This window comes from Podarcis pityusensis, assembly GCF_964106645.2.
Source record: "Podarcis pityusensis genome assembly, chromosome: 5".
In the NCBI taxonomy this organism is placed as follows: Eukaryota; Metazoa; Chordata; class Lepidosauria; order Squamata; family Lacertidae; genus Podarcis; species Podarcis pityusensis.
The window spans coordinates 8,841,075-8,861,323 of NC_138032.1; the positions used below are offsets into that span (position 1 = coordinate 8,841,075).

At 48.4% G+C, this 20,249-nt stretch overlaps 1 protein-coding gene across 11 annotated transcripts in view; it reads left to right on the plus strand.

Annotated features, from left to right (window-relative positions):
* Positions 1-20,249, plus strand: part of MCF2L2 (MCF.2 cell line derived transforming sequence-like 2) — a 212,803-nt gene that overhangs the window by 37,528 nt on the left and 155,026 nt on the right. For all 11 annotated transcript variants that reach the window (XM_081007785.1, XM_081007794.1, XM_081007795.1 and 8 more), the window contains exons 3-4: positions 12,645-12,759; positions 17,569-17,659. In XM_081007785.1, the coding sequence (XP_080863911.1) occupies positions 12,645-12,759; positions 17,569-17,659 (206 nt within the window). The remainder of the gene's footprint in view (positions 1-12,644; positions 12,760-17,568; positions 17,660-20,249) is intronic.

A 20,249-nucleotide genomic window follows, 5' to 3' on the forward strand; every position in this document is an offset into this window, starting at 1 on the left:
TGCACACCAGGAGCTTCTGAGACAAACTGTCACCAAAGATATTAGAGGGGATTTCGTTTCCTTGGCTAGCTTTCTTTCCTTTTGTCTTGGAAGTCGGCTTAGTGCCCTGTTTTCCCCTTCAACGGAAAAAGGGAAAGCCATATATGTTAGGTGGTGGGTTGACATAGCAGCCGGCACAGCGATTTCTTCAAGTAGCTCTTTATTATGGTAAGCTGGAATAGAACTAACTGCGAACAGCTCAGCCGGCCTGTATTTATAGGCAGCCGGCTGTCAACATTGTAACCACAACAGCCCAGAGTTCCCGCCTAAAATAACTGCCGCGGACCTGAGTGAAAACTATCTACAGACCTGAGTGAAAACTATATACAGTATCCCCCTGTTGGCCCAGGGTGAAACTACACTACATAACACCCCTCCCCACCGAGATAAGGCGTTAGTTACAATCGTAATGGTTTCCTTATATACAGCACTACGCGTAATGGTTCAATTAAGCACAAAAGCATATCGGTTACATTTCCCATACTTAGACCAACAGTGATACCTGTCCAACAACATAGTCCTTTAAATAAGTTGGGCGCTTGGAAACTCTGCCAGACCGCCGGGGACTGGTAGCCAAGTCCGGAGGGCCACACAGTTCTCGCTGAGGCTGTGGTGCGACCCTAGGTGGCGTTGGAACCAACTCCCCTGGATCCGCTGCTGTGGGTGGAGCCTCCGCAAGTGGAGTGGTCTGAGTCTGTTCTGAAACGGCTTGGTTCGGCTCCACGCTGGCAGTTTGTGAGGGAGGTGTAGGTGGGGCCTCGCCATCTGTACGTGTCTCTTCTGGAGCCGCAAGCGCAGTTGGGGGCACCTCGGTAGTGTCCAAGTCCCCAACCCTGCGCCTAAGCTGGTCTATGTGCCGTCGCCACAAGCGTCCGTCTTCGAGTGCCACCTGGTACGAGCGAGGTCCAGTGACTCCCACTACTGTGGCTGGCACCCAAGGGATGTCCCCCACATAGTTCCGGGCAAAGACCTGGTTTCCTGGGACAAATGACCGTGGTGCGTTGGCACAGCCTGGGGGTTCAGCCACGGCAAAGTCTGGGTGTAGCCGGTCGAGCGGTGACCTGAGGCGGCGGCCCATAAGCAGTTCAGCAGGACTCCTCCCTGTGGCCGCATGAGGGGTGATGTGTTGCACGAACAAGTATTCGGCGACCCGCTCATGCCAGTCTCCCCGGTCCAGGTGCGCCAGTGCCTCTTTTGTCGAGCGCACCATTCTTTCCGCTTGCCCGTTGCTGGATGGATGAAAAGGTGCCGTTAGGGCATGGCGGATGCCCAGTCCCAAAAGATACCGCTCAAACGTGCCTGACGTGAACTGCGGTCCGTTGTCAGAGACAAGGACATCAGGACACCCATGCGTTGCAAACAGGCCTCGCAGCACCCGGATGACAGCTTCGGTAGTGGTGGAGGGCATCAGGGCGACCTCCAGCCATTTGGAATAGGCGTCCACCACTACCATAAAGGTCCGGCCGTGAAAGGGGCCAGCCAGATCGATGTGCACCCTCGACCAGGGTGTCTTTGGCGTCTCCCAGGTGTGTCCCTTAGCTGCCGGTGGTGCAGGCCTCGACTCCTGGCACGCTTGACAGGCGGACACCCAGGCAGTGATGGCATCGTCCATATTAGGCCACCAGACGTAACACCGAGCCAACGCCTTCATTTTGACAATTCCCGGGTGGCCAACGTGCAGAGCCTCCAGGACGCGCTGACGGAGTCCCTGGGGAATCACGACGCGGTCTCCCCACAGCAGGTGCTTCTCTTCCATCTGGAAAACGGTGACTAAGGACAGCACCGATGCCAAAAGGTGAGGCGTCGCAGGCAAGGACCAGCGGCCTGGATTCACTGTACTGTACCAGCACACTGTCTGAAGAAAGGAGAGCCTTGACCGCGTTGAAGGCCGCCGTCTCCCGATGACCCCAGGCCCAAGGCGTCTTAGTGCTAAGGAGTCGGTGAAGAGGCTCAGCCACTGTGGCTTTGTGGGGCAGGAACATGTTATAAAAGTTCAGCAGCCCCAGGAATGCCTGCAACTCCGTTTTGTTCTTTGGGGTGGGGGCCTGCTGGATAGCGCGGATCTTGGATGTGGTTGGATGAAGACCGGAGGCATCGATAAGATAGCCCAGGAACTCTACCTGTGGAACGGCGATCTGGCACTTCTCCCTCTTTACCTTGAGCCCGGCCTCCTGGAACCTGGTCAGCACGGCACGGAGGCGCTCGAACAGCTGCTGGTGTGAGTCATCAAAATATGGTACCACGCCCGGAAGCCCTTGCAGGAGACGCTCCATAAGGCTTTGGAAGATGCCAGGAGCCACACTCACCCCGAACTGCAACCGGCGGCAACGGAAAGCCCCCCGGTGGGTGACGATCGTCTGGGCTTCAGCAGTGGCATCATCGACTGGCAGTTGTTGATAGGCTTGGGCAAGGTCCAGCTTAGCGAAGACCTTACCCTCACCCAGGGAATGCAGCAGGTGTTGGACAACAGGAACCGGATAAGCGTGCTGCTGAAGTGCCTTGTTGATCGTGCACTTGTAGTCAGCGCAGATTCTCACCGACCCATCTGGCTTGACAGGCGTGACGATGGGGGTTTCCCACTTTGCGTGGTCAACCGGCTCCAAAACTCCTTGGGCGATCAGTTTGTCCAGTTGTTCATCCACCTTAGCCTTGAGAGCAAAGGGAACCCGGCGTGGCTTTAGCTTGATGGGGGCGACTTGTGGATCAAGGCTAAAGGAGATGGGCGTACCTGTATATTGGCCCAAGGTGCCGTCAAAAACCTCGGCAAAGTCTTTGACCAGACCCTCAGTCTCTGCGTTAGAGATGCAGTTGATGCCGGTGACTTCCAGGCCGAGGGCATCAAACCAGTCTAGCCCTAGGAGGCTTGGCCGCTGACCTTCGACCACCACCAACCGGAGCAGGCCCGAAAAATCCTTGAAGGCGATCCGGAACCGGCCAACACCTACCACGGGAATGTCGTTTCCCTGGTAGTCTCTCAGGTGTACGCGGTGAGAGTCGAGTTGCCTTTTGGACACTCTGGGTACCAGTCTTTTGATGGTGCTCCATGACACGATGGACAGGGCAGACCCGGTGTCGATCTCCATGTCACATGGAGCTCCTTCAATGAGCACCGTGACGTTCAGCTTGCGTTGCGTAGGCGAGTCGGTTTGGCCAATCGTGGTTCCAGACGGGCAGCGGCAGTTGGTGAGAGCGAAACAACTTTCCTTGGCAGACTGGAGTGAAGACTTGGACTTGCGAATCGATGAAGGGGGGGTGTCAGACGGAGCCGATCGGCAGACCTTAGCGATGTGGCCCCTTCTGGAACACTTCCTACAGATGGCGTCTCTGAATCGACACTTGGCACGGGAATGGTTGCCTCCGCAGCCAGCACATTCCGGTTGGCCCTTGGACTTCTGTTGGAACTTCCTGCGCTCCCGCTTTGTCTGGTGCACGTCATCGTCTTCACTGGAGGATGCCTCCTCACTGCTGGCCTTTTCATGATGCACCGGAACTGGCTCCCTAGCAAGACGCGGGCTGCTGGACTTGCGGATCTCCTGGGCGGAGCGTTCAGCAGCTTCTGAGGCCACAGCCTCCTCAATGGCTTTCTGTAGCGTGAGGTCTGGCTTGGCTAGGAGGCGCCGTTGCAGATGGATGTCCCGGACCCCGCAGACGATTCGATCCATCAGGGCATCGTCTAAGTCTCGGAACTCACAGTGCATTGCAGCCTGTCACAGGGCGGTGGTGTAGTTGTTGATTGACTCCCCCTCTGCCTGGTTCCGGTGGTAGAACGCATGGCGGGCAGCAATCTTGGACGGCTTTGGTGCGTAGTGGTTGCGGAGCTTCTCTTGGATCGTGTCCCATGGTGTTGCCTGGACTGCTTCAGGCGCAACCAACGCTCGGGCCGTCTCAAACACCTCAGGCCCACAGAGGCTGAGGAATAGGCCCCGCTTCCGCTCCTGTGATACTTCTGTCAGCTCGTTGGCTTGGAGGTAGCAGTCGAACCGAGCGAGGTAGGAGTCCCATGATTCAGAGGCTGGCGCAAACGGCGGTAGAGGCACAAGTGAAGCCATGATTCCGATGCCGGCGTGAAGGGCGATGGATGGAACACAGTGCTCTAGCCAGAACAGTCAGCTCTGAATTGGTTCTGCCCAGTGATTTCGCTCAGTGATTTCGCTCTGTGATTCAGCTCAGTGATTCAGCTCAGTTCAGAGGCTGGCCGCATCTGGCTGTGCTCTGATGTCCATCAATCCCACCTTCGTCGCCAGTGTTAGGTGGTGGGTTGACATAGCAGCCGGCACAGCAATTTCTTCAAGTAGCTCTTTATTATGGTAAGCTGGAATAGAACTAACTGCGAACAGCTCAGCCGGCCTGTATTTATAGGCAGCCGGCTGTCAACATTGTAACCACAACAGCCCAGAGTTCCCGCCTAAAATAACTGCCGCGGACCTGAGTGAAAACTATCTACAGACCTGAGTGAAAACTATATACAGTATCCCCCTGTTGGCCCAGGGTGAAACTACACTACATAACAATATATATATATATAGCCGGGATGAATGGATCTAGAGCTCACTCTATCTGCTAAAACCCAGAACTGGAATGCCCAGAGTTCAAAAGCCTAAAAACCATGTTTACGCAAAGGATTTCCACATTTTAGCCCAAATCTGAAAGTGCAGGAAGCAGTGGTGGAATCAGAAAGGAAGGGACCAAGATGCATGTCCTTTCTTCTGTTCTGATGTACTCTTCTTGATGGTATACTCTTCCCTCACTTGAGAAGCAGTCAGTTCCTTTTTTTTTTTTTTTTTTGTAAGAAAGCCTTTATTGCAAACAAACATAGCTCAGAAAATAATAATAAAACATAATAATTATTATAATAATACATCTGGAATAGCCCTAAGGGGCCCGTCTGGGTTAATGGGGATTAAGTTATCAACATGTCGTAAAAGGAGGCAACTTATGGAGGAGGCAGGGGGAAGGGGGGGGCAAGGGAGGGGGCTTTCTGGCGATATCACAGAAATGTTTCCAGCCAACTATTGTTGGCTTGTTCCCCCCCGTCTCCCTCTCCAGGCTGGCTGCCCCCCATCCCACTGCAACCTCATTCCATCGGCCGGCTGCCTGCCTGGGCTAGAACTTGGAGGACCCCAACACTGCCAGATAGAAACCGTCAGTTCCATCAGCAGTCAGTTCCAGGGGCAGCTGTAGAGGCTCAGCTTCCTTGTGAAAAAAGAATCCCAGAGACCGTGTCAGCAATATCTGCTTGCAGACCGGGCAAGTGCGAAGTATGCCGACACACACACAAGCAGTGTTGGTCCTAGGTGTAAGCACACTGGAATATCCCTGCCAGGTTGTACCAAAAGCCTGTCTAGTCGAGCATCCTCTTTCCCATAGTGGTTAGCTGAATGCCCCTGGGAAGGCCACAAACAGGGCACCAGCGCAATAGCCATTCCCAGCACCTGGCATCGAGAGGCATGCTGCCACTAATCCTGGACTTCGTATTTGGCCATCATATCTAATAGAGCAATAGCACTGTAGAGTTGGTCATCCAGTCCAGCTCCCTGTAATGCAGGAATCACAGTTAAAGAATCCCTGGTGAATGGCCATCCAATCTCTGTTTGAAAACCTCCAATGAAGGAGAATCTACGGCCTTCCGAGAGAGTCTGTATTTTTGTTTCCTCTTCTGTTTGGAATGTTTCATACTTTTCTATTACTGGAAAGAGTCTTTTCCCTTGGAGCAACAGAAAGTAAGGGCCATAGTATTAATATTAATATTAATATTAATATTAATATTACTATAATTTCTCAAAGGACCTGTTGATGGCATTTTACCATTGTACTGTTGAGAGTGTATTAACTTATGGTCTGTGTGTGTGGTTTGGGAGCTGCCCGGTCAGGGGAAAAAACAGTGCTGTCCAGGGTTGTAAAGACTGGATCAAATCTATGCTTCCAGGTGCCATAAGAAAGCTGCAGGATAGTGCACACCCCGGAAATGATCTCTTTCAGCTTCTGCCTTCTGGAAGAAGGTACAGGGTTATAAAGACTAGGACTAGCCGCCAGAGAAACAGTTTCTATTCAAATGCGATCTTGGTTTTAAACGCAGTGTAAGGAGTCTCTATGGAAGTATACTGTATTTAATTATGGGGTATCAGAGTTTTTAGGGGGCTAACCAGGCTGGGATAGCTGGGATAGCAGGCTAGTTGGTTTCTGAATGTCTGATGTAGATTTTTTTCAATTTCATTGTTCTGTATGGGACAACGACAATAAAATTATCGTATCGTATCATATCAACATTTGTATACCACCCTATACCTGCAGGTCTCAGGGTGGTTACAATATGAAAACACAAAATACACAATAAAAATAAAAACAAGAACAACCCAATAATCACCCCACTCCTCAACACATTTTAAAAGGGCCTTGGATGTCAATCAGCCAAACGCCTGGTTAAAGAGGAACATTTTTGCCTGGTTCCTAAAGGTGTACAGCATCGTTTGTATGCAAGAGTGATTTGTGGGCATTGATAGCCTTATTCTCTTCAGAATTTGTCTGATCCTCCTGTAAAACCATCTAAGTTGCTGTGCCTCACTAATCTTGTGGGGGCAGTTTCAATAGTTTAGCTATGCACTGTGTGAAGAAGCCCCTACCTCCTTTAGCCTTCTGGCTCACCTGAGTTCCAGGGAGTGGGCAACTTTACTGTCCATGAATTTCTGAATGAGTCGTGAGACACAATGCTTATGGGTATAATTCATTTTGCCAGAGATTCCAGACCATTCCTCTTTTGCAGTTTCAGGGGAAAGGTGTCCCTTTTTTCATTTTAAGGCAGCGGTGGGGAACCTCAGGCCTGCAGACATAACTAGTGCCCGCCACACCTCCCTATTTCATCCGTAAGGCTGTTATAGCTAAGCCATGACAGCTTCCCCTTCCCCTGACATAATATATTTGCCAAATTGGAGTTTGCAGGCACCAGCAATCAGCTGATTGGCAGCACCTTCAAAGTCCCTTGCACAGCATTTTGCAAGCACGGACAAACAGCTGGTTTTTGGTACTTGCGTAGCTCTGTGGATGGTGCTTTGCAAGCCCCGGTGATCAGCAGATTGTCTGGGCTTGCAAAGCACCGTCCGCAGAGCTATAGAAGTCCTGCATTGGGGCACATGGTTTTAAACTGTGGAGACAAAAACAGGTTACCTGTCAGACTTGGCCTGTGAGCTCTGGTAAGGGAGATTAATTATCCTGATCCTCAGCCCTGGTGAAAGGGATCTGTACCTTTTATACATTTTACTCCCCTGGAATGTCCTTTTTAGTAAAATACATGGGAATCACTACTATAAGTAATCTACTGTTGATATTTGAGCAAAGGAAATCAAATCCGTTTTTGTTTTTTTAAAGTGCATTATGCCTTTAGGAATCTAGAAAACAAAAGATGTAGACGACTGCAGGTTTCTGACCGTTGAGAAATCTGCAGGAATTTGCATAATCTGAGCACAATAAGCACTGCAGCAAAGCTCGTTTTAATTCATTTCCCCCTAAGACAGGCAGAGAGAGACAAATGAGAGAAGATTGAGGTTTGACAGCTGCGTGATCTGCTTCCTCCATCAGCTATCGTTGATGGACATCTTTTGTTAACTGGCTAGATGCAGAGAGCGATCTGAGAAGCTGCTTTGCTAAATGTGTCAATTTAGCTCCGGGCCTTGGTCCTGGGTGCAAATGCCAGTTCAGCCTAGGTGATGGCTAAACTGTTTTGGCCAACATGCCAAAGATAAATTCTGAAGTCTGAGCTGAGGTAATGCCACTGTGGAGCGGGCAAAAGACTCAGGCTTTGCCTGCATTGGTGACCCATGTAAAAAGGTAAAGGACCCCTGGATGGTTAAGTCCAGTCAAAGGCGACTATGGAGTTGCAACGCTCACCTCGCTTTCAGGAAGATGGAGCCAGTGTTTGTCCACAGACAGCTTTCTGGGTCATGTGGCCAGCATGACTAAACCGCTTCTGGCGCAATGGGACACTGTGACGGAAGCCAGAGCGCACAGAAACGCCGTTTACCTTCCCACCACAGCGGTACCTATTCATCTAGTTGCACTGGCATGCTTTTGAACTACTAGGTTAGCAGGACAGAGCAATGGGAGCTCACCCTGTCGCAGGGATTCGAATCGCTGACCTTCTGATTGGCAAGCCCAAGAGGCTCAGTGGTTTAGACCACAGCGTCACCCGCGTCCATATATATATGTCTGTGACCATGTAAGGGCTTATCCACTCTTACCATTTGACCCACTCTTTCCAGGCACAGGTCTGTGGTTTAAAGCTCCATGTCCAAGCATGTTTGGGGGTTATTTTCTGCCCCAGAGCCTTCCCCGAGAAAACCTGCTGTGATCCATCTCTGCCTCTTGGCCATCTTCCCCTCCAGCCTTGGAGTCTGAATTGCTCTCTGCCACAGCCTCTCCTGCTCACTAAGCCCTGGTACATCTTCAGATTCTGACACCTTCTCCTCCCAGTCCTTCTCCCTCTTCTCCCCATCACTTGCTGGGCTCCGAGCCTTCTTCCCTGGGGAGTTCCCCACCAGGTACCTCCCACCACTCCTTGGCCCCCAGCCATGACAACAAGGGCCCTAGGTAACTCAGAAGCTCAGCTTCTACAGAATTTTTTCCTGTGTGCTAATCAAGAGATTAATATGTATGTGTTTGTAACAGTAAGAATGCTTTGTGAGAGAAAGTTAAGAAGAGCAGCAACAATAACTGTTGTTGTTGACGTTGTTATTTTTCTCTCACCCTGAGGGGCCCATGGCAACAAACAACTAAACAGTGAAAGTAATACAGTATTTTAAAAAATATTTTGAAATGGAGGAATCAAGTATATATTTGCGTGGCTCTTTCTAAACTGAACAGTTACATGAGAGTAAGGGCAGCAAAACAAAGATGAAATTGATTTTTGGTAGAACACAAACCCTTTACTGGATTTTGGCAGAGCGTAGTTCTTGCTTCTGTCAATGTGCACATTTATTTAGGTTATTATAATGTTAAATTTATTGGGCTGTGTCCAGCATTAGCCATGTCAAGTCCATTGGAAATAGTGGTCACGGCCAACTTGGTGCCACTAATTTCAAGGGATCTGCTCTTGAGTACAATTTTGCATTTAGAACATTCCTTTTTAGTGTTATATAAAGGCACCTCTCTGCTTTGTAATTATCAAGGTGTGCGTGAATAACACAAGTATGATCCATTCCTGATCTTTTGCATTTCCCATTCCCCTCCCCCGGCCACAACATTACCTGTCTTCTCCACAAGGTGTCACTGATTCCCCTGCCTCTGAAGGTTTTTTTGGCACCAAAGCCATTTCGCTGCCATACGTCTGCTCCACATATTACAATCTTCCCCATGTGAAAACACTCTCCTGCAAGAAATAGTGTCAAACCATTGTGCAGATGTGGGGTCTGCGCATTCATGTGTTTAACTGCAGGCACGCACGGCTATGCACAGGCTAAGAAACTATGGCCAGTCATGCTTCCTCAGGGCATATGCTAAGTGTAAATGTGTGAAATCTTCACATGGGGAGCATGTTCAAATGTACTGTATGATGTGATTTGAAGTCAGATCATCTTTGGCTGTTTTGTTGTTGTTTAGTCGTTTAGTCGTGTCCGACTCTTCGTGACCCCATGGACCAGAGCACGCCAGGCACTTCTGTCCTCCACTGCCTCCCGCAGTTTGATCAAACTCATGCTGGTAGCTTCAAGAACACCATCCAACCATCTCATCCTCTGTCGTCCCCTTCTCCTTGGGCCCTCCATCTTTCCCAACATCAGGGTCTTTTCCAGGGAGTCTTCTCTTCTCATGAGGTGGCCAAAGTATTGGAGCCTCAGCTTCACGATCTGTCCTTCCAGTGAGCACTCTGGGCTAATTTCCTTAAGAATGGATAGGTTTGATCTTCTTGCAGTCCATGGGACTCTCAAGAGTCTCCTCCAGCACCATAATTCAAAAGCATCAGTTCTTCGGCGATCAGCCTTCTTTATGGTCCAGCTCTCACTTCCATACATCACTACAGTACTGGGAAAACCATAGCTTTTACTATACGGACCTTTGTTGGCAAGGTGATGGTCTCTACTTTTTAAGATGCTGTCTAGGTTTGTCATTGCTTTTCTCCCAAGAAGCAGGCGTCTTTTAATTTCGTGGCTGCTGTCACCATCTGCAGTGATCATGGAGCCCAAGAAAGTAAAATCTCTTACTGCCTCCATTTCTTCCCCTTCTATTTGCCAGGAGGTGATGGGCCCAGTAGCCATGATCTTCGTTTTTTTGATGTTGAGCTTCAGACCATATTTTGCGCTCTCCTCTTTCACCCTCAATAAAAGGTTCTTTAATTCCTCCTCACTTTCTGCCATCAAGGTTGTGTCCTCTGCATATCTGAGGTTGTTGATATTTCTTCCGGCAATCTTAATTCCGGCTTCAGATTCATCCAGCCCAGCCTTTCGCATGATGAATTCTGCATATAAGTTAAATAAGCAGGGAGACAATATACAGCCTTGTCGTACCCCTTTCCCAATTTTGAACCAATCAGTTGTTCCATATCCAGTTCCAACTGTAGCTTCTTGTCCCACATAGAGATTTCTCAGGAGACAGATGAGGTGATCAGGCACTCCCATTTCTGTAAGAACTTGCCATAGTTTGCTGTGGTCGACACAGTCAAAGGCTTTTGCATAGTCAATGAAGCAGAAGTAGATGTCTTTCTGGAACTCTCTAGCTTTCTCCATAACCCAGCGCATGTTTGCAATTTGGTCTCTGGTTCCTCTGCCTCTTCTAAATCCAGCTTGCACTTCTGGGAGTTCTCGGTCCACATACTGCTTGAGCCTTCCTTGTAGAATTTTAAGCATAACCTTGCTAGCGTGTGAAATGAGTGAAATTGTGCGGTAGTTGGAGCATTCTTTGGCACTGCCCTTCTTTGGGATTGGGATGTAGACTGATCTTCTCCAATCCTCTGGCCACTGCTGAGTTTTCCAAACTTGCTGGCATATTGAGTGTAGCACCTTAACAGCATCATCTTTTAAAATTTTAAATAGTTCAGCTGGAATACCATCACTTCCACTGGCCTTGTTATTTGCAGTGCTTTCTAAGGCCCATTTGACTTCACTCTCCAGGATGTCTGGCTCAAGGTCAGCAACCACACTACCTGGGGTGTACGAGACATCCATATCTTTCTGGTATAATTCCTCTGTGTATTCTTGCCACCTCTTCTTGATGTCTTCTGCTTCTGTTAGGTCCCTACCACTTTTGTCCTTTATTATGGTAATCTTTGTACGAAATGTTCCTTTCATATTTCCGATTTTCTTGAACAGATCTCTGGTTCTTCCCATTCTGTTGTTTTCCTCTATTTCTTTGCATTGCTTTGGCTGTTAAATGCGCTCAAATACAGGCAGAATTGGGGTGGGTGTTTCCTGTATTTGCATTTTTCATTTATGTCTATAGGTAGATGCATGGAATTTATATACCAGCTTAAGTGCCATGGCTTCCCTCCGCAAACCCTGGTAACTGTAGCTTGATAAGGAAACTGATCACTAGGGATGCAGGAGAAATTCAGTGTGTTTCACATTCTGCGCCAACAAATGCCTCTACAGTCATACCTCGGGTTACAGACACTTCAGGTTGCGTTTTTCCGGGTTGTGGACCGCCGAAACCCGGAAGTACCAGAACAGGTTACTTCCAGGTTTCGGCGGTCACACATGCGCAGACATGCTAAATCACGCTTTGTGCATGCACAGACGCGCCGAATTGCAACCCGCGCTTGTGCAGACGCGACGCTGCGGGTTGCAAACGTGCATCCCGCACGGATCACGTTCGCAACCCAAGCGTCCACTGTATACAAACAGAAACCTGATAGTTGTTACCCCACCCCTTATAAAAATTGCTTTAGAAATGAGACATTTTGGAGTGGAGAAGTAGCAGGCGGGGCTTAATACTCCCCCCAAAAAAATCCTCTACTCCAAATTGCCCCCCTCCAAAAATGGCTTTTGCTGAAGAATAGGAATGGGCTGTCAAGGTTCAGTTAAATGAGTTTCCATGTAAGGTGTGGGGGGGGGGGCGTGATTTCATGGGGATTCATTTTGTACAGGTGGCTGGGAGCGGGGGCGGGGAAGGGGTACAGAAAGAGATAGAAAAGGGATTAGGAGAGAGGGTGAGGGAGAGAGTTGGGTGCTAAGAAATTTTTTGGCTCCAGCCTTGCCCACTGCCATTATCTGGCTTCTGGTAGATTATTTCTAAGGGAATGTGGCCCTTGACAGAAATAAAAGTTGTTCCAACGGTGAGGTGTGTATACGGTCATGATCCCTGTTCCCAGCTGAAACAGAACCTTAGTAGTACACTTGACTGCATTTGCTTTCGTTGGTCTCTTACCATGCTTGCCCTCATCTCCTTCCCTGTAAGCATTTAGATTATACGTTCCTCAGGCAGGATAATTCACCCCAGGAGCAAATTTCCAGGGCACTGCAGTCGATTCATAAATAATAATCAGAACAGTTATTGGCTAGTGGGAAAAGTTGATGTATGTTGTTTTCGTTTTGTGAATGACACCAATTTGATGAAACGCTGTTGGCAGGGGAGAATTGACCGCTGTGATCTGTATTTAGCCCACTGAGGTCCCCTCTCTCTTGCAGGAGGAAGAGGGAAAGATGGTGCACCCATCATCACCTTCCCTGAGTACGCAGGGTTCAGCGAGATCCCTGATGAAGATTTTCTGAACGTCGTGACGTATTTGACTAGCATCCCCAGGTAAGTCTGACGCCAGTCTCCTCGATGGCTTGTGGGCCCAAATTAGCTCACCGCTTTCTCCAGGGCAAGCCCAAACGAACACCTTCTCGCACCTCCCATTTTGGCGTATTTCCCCTCTGACACCCAAAACCCACACAGCCTAGGGCAGGGTTCAGCAACCTTTTTCAGCCGTGGGCTGGTCCACCGTCCCTCAGACCATGTGGTAGGCCAGACTATATGTTGAAGGAAAAAAATTCCTATGCCCCACAAATAACCCAGAGGTGCATTTTAAATAAAGGGACACATTCTCCTCATGTAAAAGCATGCTGATTCCTGGACCATCCCTGGGCCAGATTGAGAAGGTGATTGGGCCGCATCTGGCCCACAGGCCTTAGGTTGCCTACCAACATCCCCACGATGCTCACTGGGTGGCCTTGGGCCAGTCACTGCCTCTCAGCCTAGCCCACCTCACAGGGCTGTTGTGAGGATAAAAACGTATGCCCCCTGAACATGAGCTCCTTGGAGGAAAAGTGGGGTTTAAATATAATACTAAATAAATGAAATAAAGGTAATTTTCATATGTGATTCTCCTTTGGGGAGCTTGGTTTATAGTGAGTAAAAAAACAACAACTATTGGCGTGACGTCTGCCTATATCTTTTGTGAGAGGAGAATTGTGTAATTGAACAAATGTCAGATTGAATATGGCATTTGTGTATAAATATATCCCCGTATACATATTTGGCAATGCAATTGAGGAAGATAACCACCCAAGGAGCTTCATTTCAGGAAGAAGTATTGTTGATGAGCTTTGCCTATAGCGTTTATAAAATCAAAATTCGGAAGAGGCTGAGTTTGTTGCTGGTGAATGTGGGAGCCGCCTTTGCAATTTCTGTGTTTACGTATTTGATAACACACTTTGGAGCTATGTTAACGGTTTCTGCAACTTTACCTGCTGTGGAGCTTTGGTGTGTTGTGCAATTTAATTTGCCCTGTAAGTGTAGCTGCGTGTTAATGCATGCAAGACGCGAGGCTGTCACCCAAAAATGTGTCTCCATGTTGAGTTATCCCTGGCAAATGTGTAGAATCACCTCATAGAATCATAGAGTTGGAAGGGACCACGAGGGTCATCTAGTCCAGCCCCCTGACATGCAAGAATCTTTCACCCCACATGGGGCTCAAACCCACAACCCTGAATTTAAGTCTCATGCTCTACCAACTGAGCTATCCCAGCTTTTGAGAGCTGGTATAGTGTAGCGGTTAGAGTGTGGAACTAGGACCTGGGAGACCAGGGTTCAAATCCTGACACAGCCATGAAGCTCACTGGGTGACCTTAGGTGAGTCCCTGCCTCTTAGCCTAACCTATGTCACAGGGTTGATGCGGTGATTAAATGAGATGGGGAAGAGCCACGTACACCACCTCAAGCTCTTTGGAGGAAAAGGCGGGAAATAAATGAAACAAACAAATCATTACTTTGGTCTTTCCTTCCCTCCATCATCATCATTATTAGCTTTTCATATGCCACTTTTCCAAATTAAATAAGTTGGAGTTCTTGTTATTAAATACACCAAGAAAAAAGCACTGACTATTGATTTGTGAGTAGGGACCACTCCCACTATTGAAACTTACACTGGCCTGAGTTCTTGGTGTACTTTTCCAAATTATGCTCAAAGCATCTCAGAAGAACAGTAAACAAATAGGTGCAACAGAAAGAACCATTCATAATATCATATTTAAATCCACATTTGGAAGCTAAAAAAAATGATTAAAAGTTTCCCCAAACATCATGGGCTGCTGCTGGCAATGGCAGGAAAACTCAGTTTGAGCCCAGATGAGTAAGGGGGCTTTATGGCAGGGGCTTAATTTGGAAAAGAGTCGTTGAGATGTCACAGACAGGTCAGTGGCAGCAGGGCTTTTTCTTAATGTACTGTATTGGATTTCCCCCAGAAAGGGTAAATTGGATTAAACCAGGAAATAATATGGGCTGGCATGTTGATATAAACAATGTCATGTGGATGCTAGAAGAAACTTCCATGTGTGAGAAGCACCCATACCATAATAAGCACCCATCTGAAAGCAGCTGAGATAGGACAGAAAATTAGACATAGGATACTCTTTTCAGTGACAGCTCTGTGTCATGAGTAAGGTGCAGTTCTGCCATAAGATTGTAATTTTATATATATGTATGTTGACATTGCATTACTAGCTCTTGGATTTGATTTTTTAAATACCGGTATCCTGATATAACAGGAGTGTGTAGTTCGGCTTTGTGTGAAATTCTGCTAATAGTCTCTATATAGTGAACAATGCCTGAGAGGTTTTAATGTGTTGATCACATTTTTAGTAGCTTGCACTGCTTCCATTTCCATTGTGGTTGGCAGATTGCCCACAGGCCGGCCCTACCATTAGACAGAGGGAGGTGGCTGCCTCAGGCGGCAGCTGCTGGATTGGTTTTGGACGACAGAGCTGTGTGTAGGGGCCTCCCCTGTGCCTCCTAAAAAAGCTTGAGTCCTCGAGATATGGTGGAGGATAATGTAAGATTCAACTTCTGATCTGGTTGGCTTTTGTAGGGCAGCTGCCTCATACAGCAAAATGTCTTGACACAGCTCCGCTGGTTACAATTGTACATTTCCTCTGTGCCACATAGCTCCACTGGCAGAGCAAGAGGGGGACTGGGGGCGCGCATTGCCCCTGGCACCACAATCCCAGTGAGTGCCATCGCGGCCCCCACACACGCTGGGCTCCACACCCCCAGGACACGCACCACACCACTGCGGGCGGCGTGACCCCCCCCGGACATGCGCCAGTCATGCCCCCGCCTGCTCTCCGCCCCCGGTGCCAGAGCATGAAGCTCCACCACTGCATAGCTCAGTACCAAAAAAAGGATGGTTGGATGTCATCATGACATCACCCCAGAAGGGAATTCCTGGGCCACCATATTTAATAGGATCTACTATTTATTCTGGAAAGTAGTTTGTCTCTTCACTATTCATTTGGACTTCTTTAAGATATTATAACCAAATTTTGCATGATGGTTCCTGAGATCATCAACGAGCAGGGTTTTATCTATGTTTGGATCCAATTGAATGCCCGGTTTGGACAGAGGGAGGCAAAGGGTAGTTCTCTCTGCAGGCGTTGGGGGGATTTGCCTGACAGGTGGCGCAGCATGGCCCTGCTTGGCTCCAGTGGGGTGGGGTATCGCTTCGGTGGCAGCGGCGGCAAGGACTGGGCTGGCAAGGCAGGCTCTATTCACCCTCTGTGACCTGCCTAGCGTGCCCTGGGCACCAGCAAACAATGCTACGCCACTGCCTAAGAGTCAAGAAGCAGGCGAGTGAGGGGTGGAGGAATTATTTCCCTGCCCATAGCTTTTCTTGCTCCAAATAATCCCATCAATATATATATATATATTTCTGCTGCAGGGTTAAATGCTCACACATTCGATTTTGTTTTGAGCACTATGGTGGGGGAAAGCTGCTGGGGTCTGAAGAAGAGAAACATGAGAGCAGGGAATTTTGTTAGGCATCTCTTTCCCTCCCCTTTGCTTCTCTACTCTAAATGACTTCCCGGGGCACAAGCCATTGGTAGTCCTAGCCTGCCCAGACAACAAGACCCCCATCTTGGCCTCACTGATGTGGTCCAAAGGAAAGCAGAGCGATATGTTTGGCACCAGTTTAGCTGCAGGAGTTGCCGGAAGGGGGCATACAAGGCACCATCCAACCGTTTTAGGGTGGTTTGCAGTATAAACATCAAAAAGAACCCAGTAGGCCCACAGGATATTGTGACATTCACTGCACTGTGGCTTTGAAGCACGCACAACAGTGACATTGATCAGATGGCTATATATACTTTAAAGAAGAGGCATAGCCCCAAATGGGAGGGGGGATGTCCTAATGTGCATGGCTAGGGAAGGAGATGTAGGGCGAGGACCAAAACCAGAGAGATGGGTAGAATTATGCTTCCAAACCAGCTGGTGCCTTTATCATCCAGATGTACCAATCTTCTCCAGTGTTTCTGTTGGGGATCGTCTTTAGTTCAAGGGAAATGCCTCCAGTTGCTAAATTAACTCCAAGTAGGTGGGTTTTCCCCGCAATTAAAGATTGCCCTCGCCTGGGGCCACCGAGCAATGGCACAGCTTTCTGCCTTGCTCACTGGGGTGCCCCTTGTTCTGACGGATTTTAGCATGTGAGCACAATATTTGATCGGGGCACAAAATCCAGTGTATGTAGGCCTGTGAGTAGTGCAATCTGTCTTACAGAGAAAGAACACCCTCAGTTTGGTCCTACATGTGGCAGATTTCACGTGTGTACATCTTTTTCAAATGTTATACCGCCCCTTCATAGGTAGCTGGCAGCTTCGCAGGCATGGCAGCTGCATCGGGGGGGGGGGCATGGCTTCACACCTCTCCCCCCAGAGAGGGGAGAAGCTGGGGGTGAGGTTTATATGAAACATTTCCAGGCTTTTTCCTCCCCACCAGCCCGAAGCGTGTAGGTGATGGCGAATGGTTCACAGCGCTGCTGGTTGGGAAATCTGCAGAAAAGCAGCCCAAGCAATCGGATGAAATATTCATGTATTGTGCAAGCGGCTAACCTGATGCTGGGGCGGAAGAGGGGAAAGGGGGGAAAGGAAAGAAGGAAGGAAGGAGGAGGGGAAGTCGCTTGCCTCTTCCTGCAAACACAGCTCCCGGTCTGGTTTGCTCACGCTGCTGCTGCCTACCTAGCCTGCTTGTTAATCATGAGCTCAGAGCGTGCCACGGAGCTTTTGCTGCAATACCATTGCTTGGAACGGGGCTGGCCCTGTGTAACCCCATATACCTGCTCTGGATATTTTGCAGTCTGGAGGCTGCCAGCATCGGGTTCATCATCATCATAGACAGACGGCGGGACAAATGGAGCGCAGTAAAGGCGTCCCTCACACGAATAGCAGTAAGTGCCTGGAATCCTTTATTTTCATTGCTGTTTTGCCTCCCGCAGATTGCAACTGCTACCCAGTTGTTTGCTGTTTACCTAGGCTGCGCTCCCTTGGTTGCTCGTGCGGCTGCATCCCCTTCGCTGCCCTACAGATTTCTGCCAACCTTGCATGCTGAGAAGCAGCGGAGGGTGCCAAAGCAGGACAGGCACATCTTGCCCTGTTTTCCTGCTGAATGAGAACGAAATCGTTCCAGCCCTGGGAAGAGAAAAGGGCATGGCTATTTCTATAGCTTTCTGCTGCATGCAAGCTGCTTTACAGTCCTAATCTCATTAAGTGTAGTGGTCCAGGGGGTCAGGTGAGGGAGCCTCCTAGGTCAAGCCCTAGCTTAGGTGATTTGAGATGGCGGTGGAGCAGGGGCTTATGCAAGCATCTCTCTCTCTCTCTCTCTCTCTCTCTCTCTCTCTCTCTCTCTCTCTCTCTCTCTCCCCTTCTGCTCTCTCTCCCCCACCTTCCCTCACACTTGCACCAGTACCTAGAGAACGGAGCTAAACACACTGGTTTATGAGCTTATTTGAAGGGTTTCGAACCTTGCTTTTCAGCTGAAAAAAGGCTCCCAGAGCAGAACAGCAATAATCAGGCTTTGCAGAACACAGGAGGGTCACAGGAGGTCTAGCTCAGGCATCCCCAAACTCTGCCCTCCAGATGTTTTGGGACTACAACTCCCACCATCCCTAGCTAACAGGACCAGTGGTCAGGGATGATGGGAATTGTAGTCCCGAAACATCTGGAGGGCCGAGTTTGGGGATGCCTGAGCTAGCTGCACGTATACATACACAATTCTATTAGTGTGCCGCCTTTCAACAGTTCAAACCGTGCTCAAGGGGGCTCACAATATGGAAGGAATACACAACTGCAGCATAACAAAAGTACTAATAAATGAGGTGTGACAGAGGAGACATGTGGAGTTCTTGCCCCTCCTCACGTCATTTTCCTAATCGAGAATCGCAGATGGAAAAAGCAGATTGGGAAGGGCAATTTCAATAGGGAAAATGTCATAGAATGGGAATGGAAAGGGACCCTGAGGAATATGCAGCTGTCACTTAGGAGGATTGAAGCTGCAGCCTTGGCATTATCAGCCCCAAGCAATAACCAAGCTCTAGCCAATTGAACTATCAAATTGAATTTTATTATTTTGGTCACAGACCAGTTCCAGCCCACATACAATATCAAGGAAGTCATAAAACACTATAGGGATACATTTCAATTTGCAATTAGGTATAACAGGGACAATACAGATATAGCAACAGTTTAAAAATATATAAATTAAAACTTAGTCACTAACATATAACCTAAAATTATCATTTAAGGCCTTAATAATTATGATAGCACAGCTATTGAACTATCCTGTATGTGTCCTGTGGGGATAGGTTCTGTCTTAGGTTCTGGCTCAATACAAATTTGGAGCTCGCTGCAGCTTTTTTGTTGTTGTTTAGTCGTTTAGTCATGTCCGACTCTTCGTGACCCCCTGGACCAGAGCACGCCGAGCCCTCCTGTCTTCCACTGCCTCCCGCACTTTGGTCAAACTCACATTGGTAGCTTCGAGAATACTGCCCAACCATCTTGTCCTCTGTTGTCCCATTCTCCTTGTACAGCTTTATTAAAGTAAAAGCAAAGAGAGCCATGGGTAGGCATAATGTTGGGCTCCCATGTTGCATTGTCCGTGGAACTCATTCTGCTGCATGTGCAAACCAGACTTCAAGCATGAATGGTACAAGAGCAGAGGCAGAAATACAGTTGGCAACCATACCTGTGACTCGTAGGGAAACGGTTTAGACAGAATATGATGAAGCTACAGAAGTACTTTTTAGATGGTCTTCTAAAGCAGGGTGAGCCAATATGGCAACCTCCGTATATTGGACTATCATTATTTATATTTGCAGCTATTCAAATTTCTTAATTGCTTTACTCATAAATGTCGCTCAAATTGACTTACATAACACAGCAGAAATACTAAAGCCTATTACAATAAATGCAATAAATAAAAATGTAAAAAACAAGCAAGCACATCTATGCAAATAAAAGAGGGTTCTAGCAGATCCCGTGCCACCAAAAGAGGCTGCAAATGCTTTTTTAAAAACCTTCAAACTAAGGACCAAAAGAACACAGAAAAAGGAAGCTTTTCCCTGGTGTGTAAAACTAGAGGGTGCCAGGCGAGCCTCCCTGGGAAGAGCATTCCACAAATGAGGGGCCACTACTGAAAAGGTCCATTCTTCTGTTTCCATCCTTCAGGCCTCCCATGGAGGGGGCGCACAAAGAAGGGCCTCAGATGATGGTCACAAGCTCTGGGTCAGTTCATATGAGGAGAAGCAGTCTTTGAGAGCTATAACACAATCTGGAAAGTGGCTGGGACCCTCTAACCAGCCAGAATAGCATTCTGGTGGCCATCTATACCTGGGGAAATGGTACAGCTATTCCATTCCATGGGGTTCCATCTGAGCTACAGAAAAGCAAACCAAGTGGAAGCTGAACAGAGGAAACATGAGAGGGAGATGTCCTATTAAAAACGAGGGAGCCAAATGTGTCTACTCTAAAGGAAATGCCCAG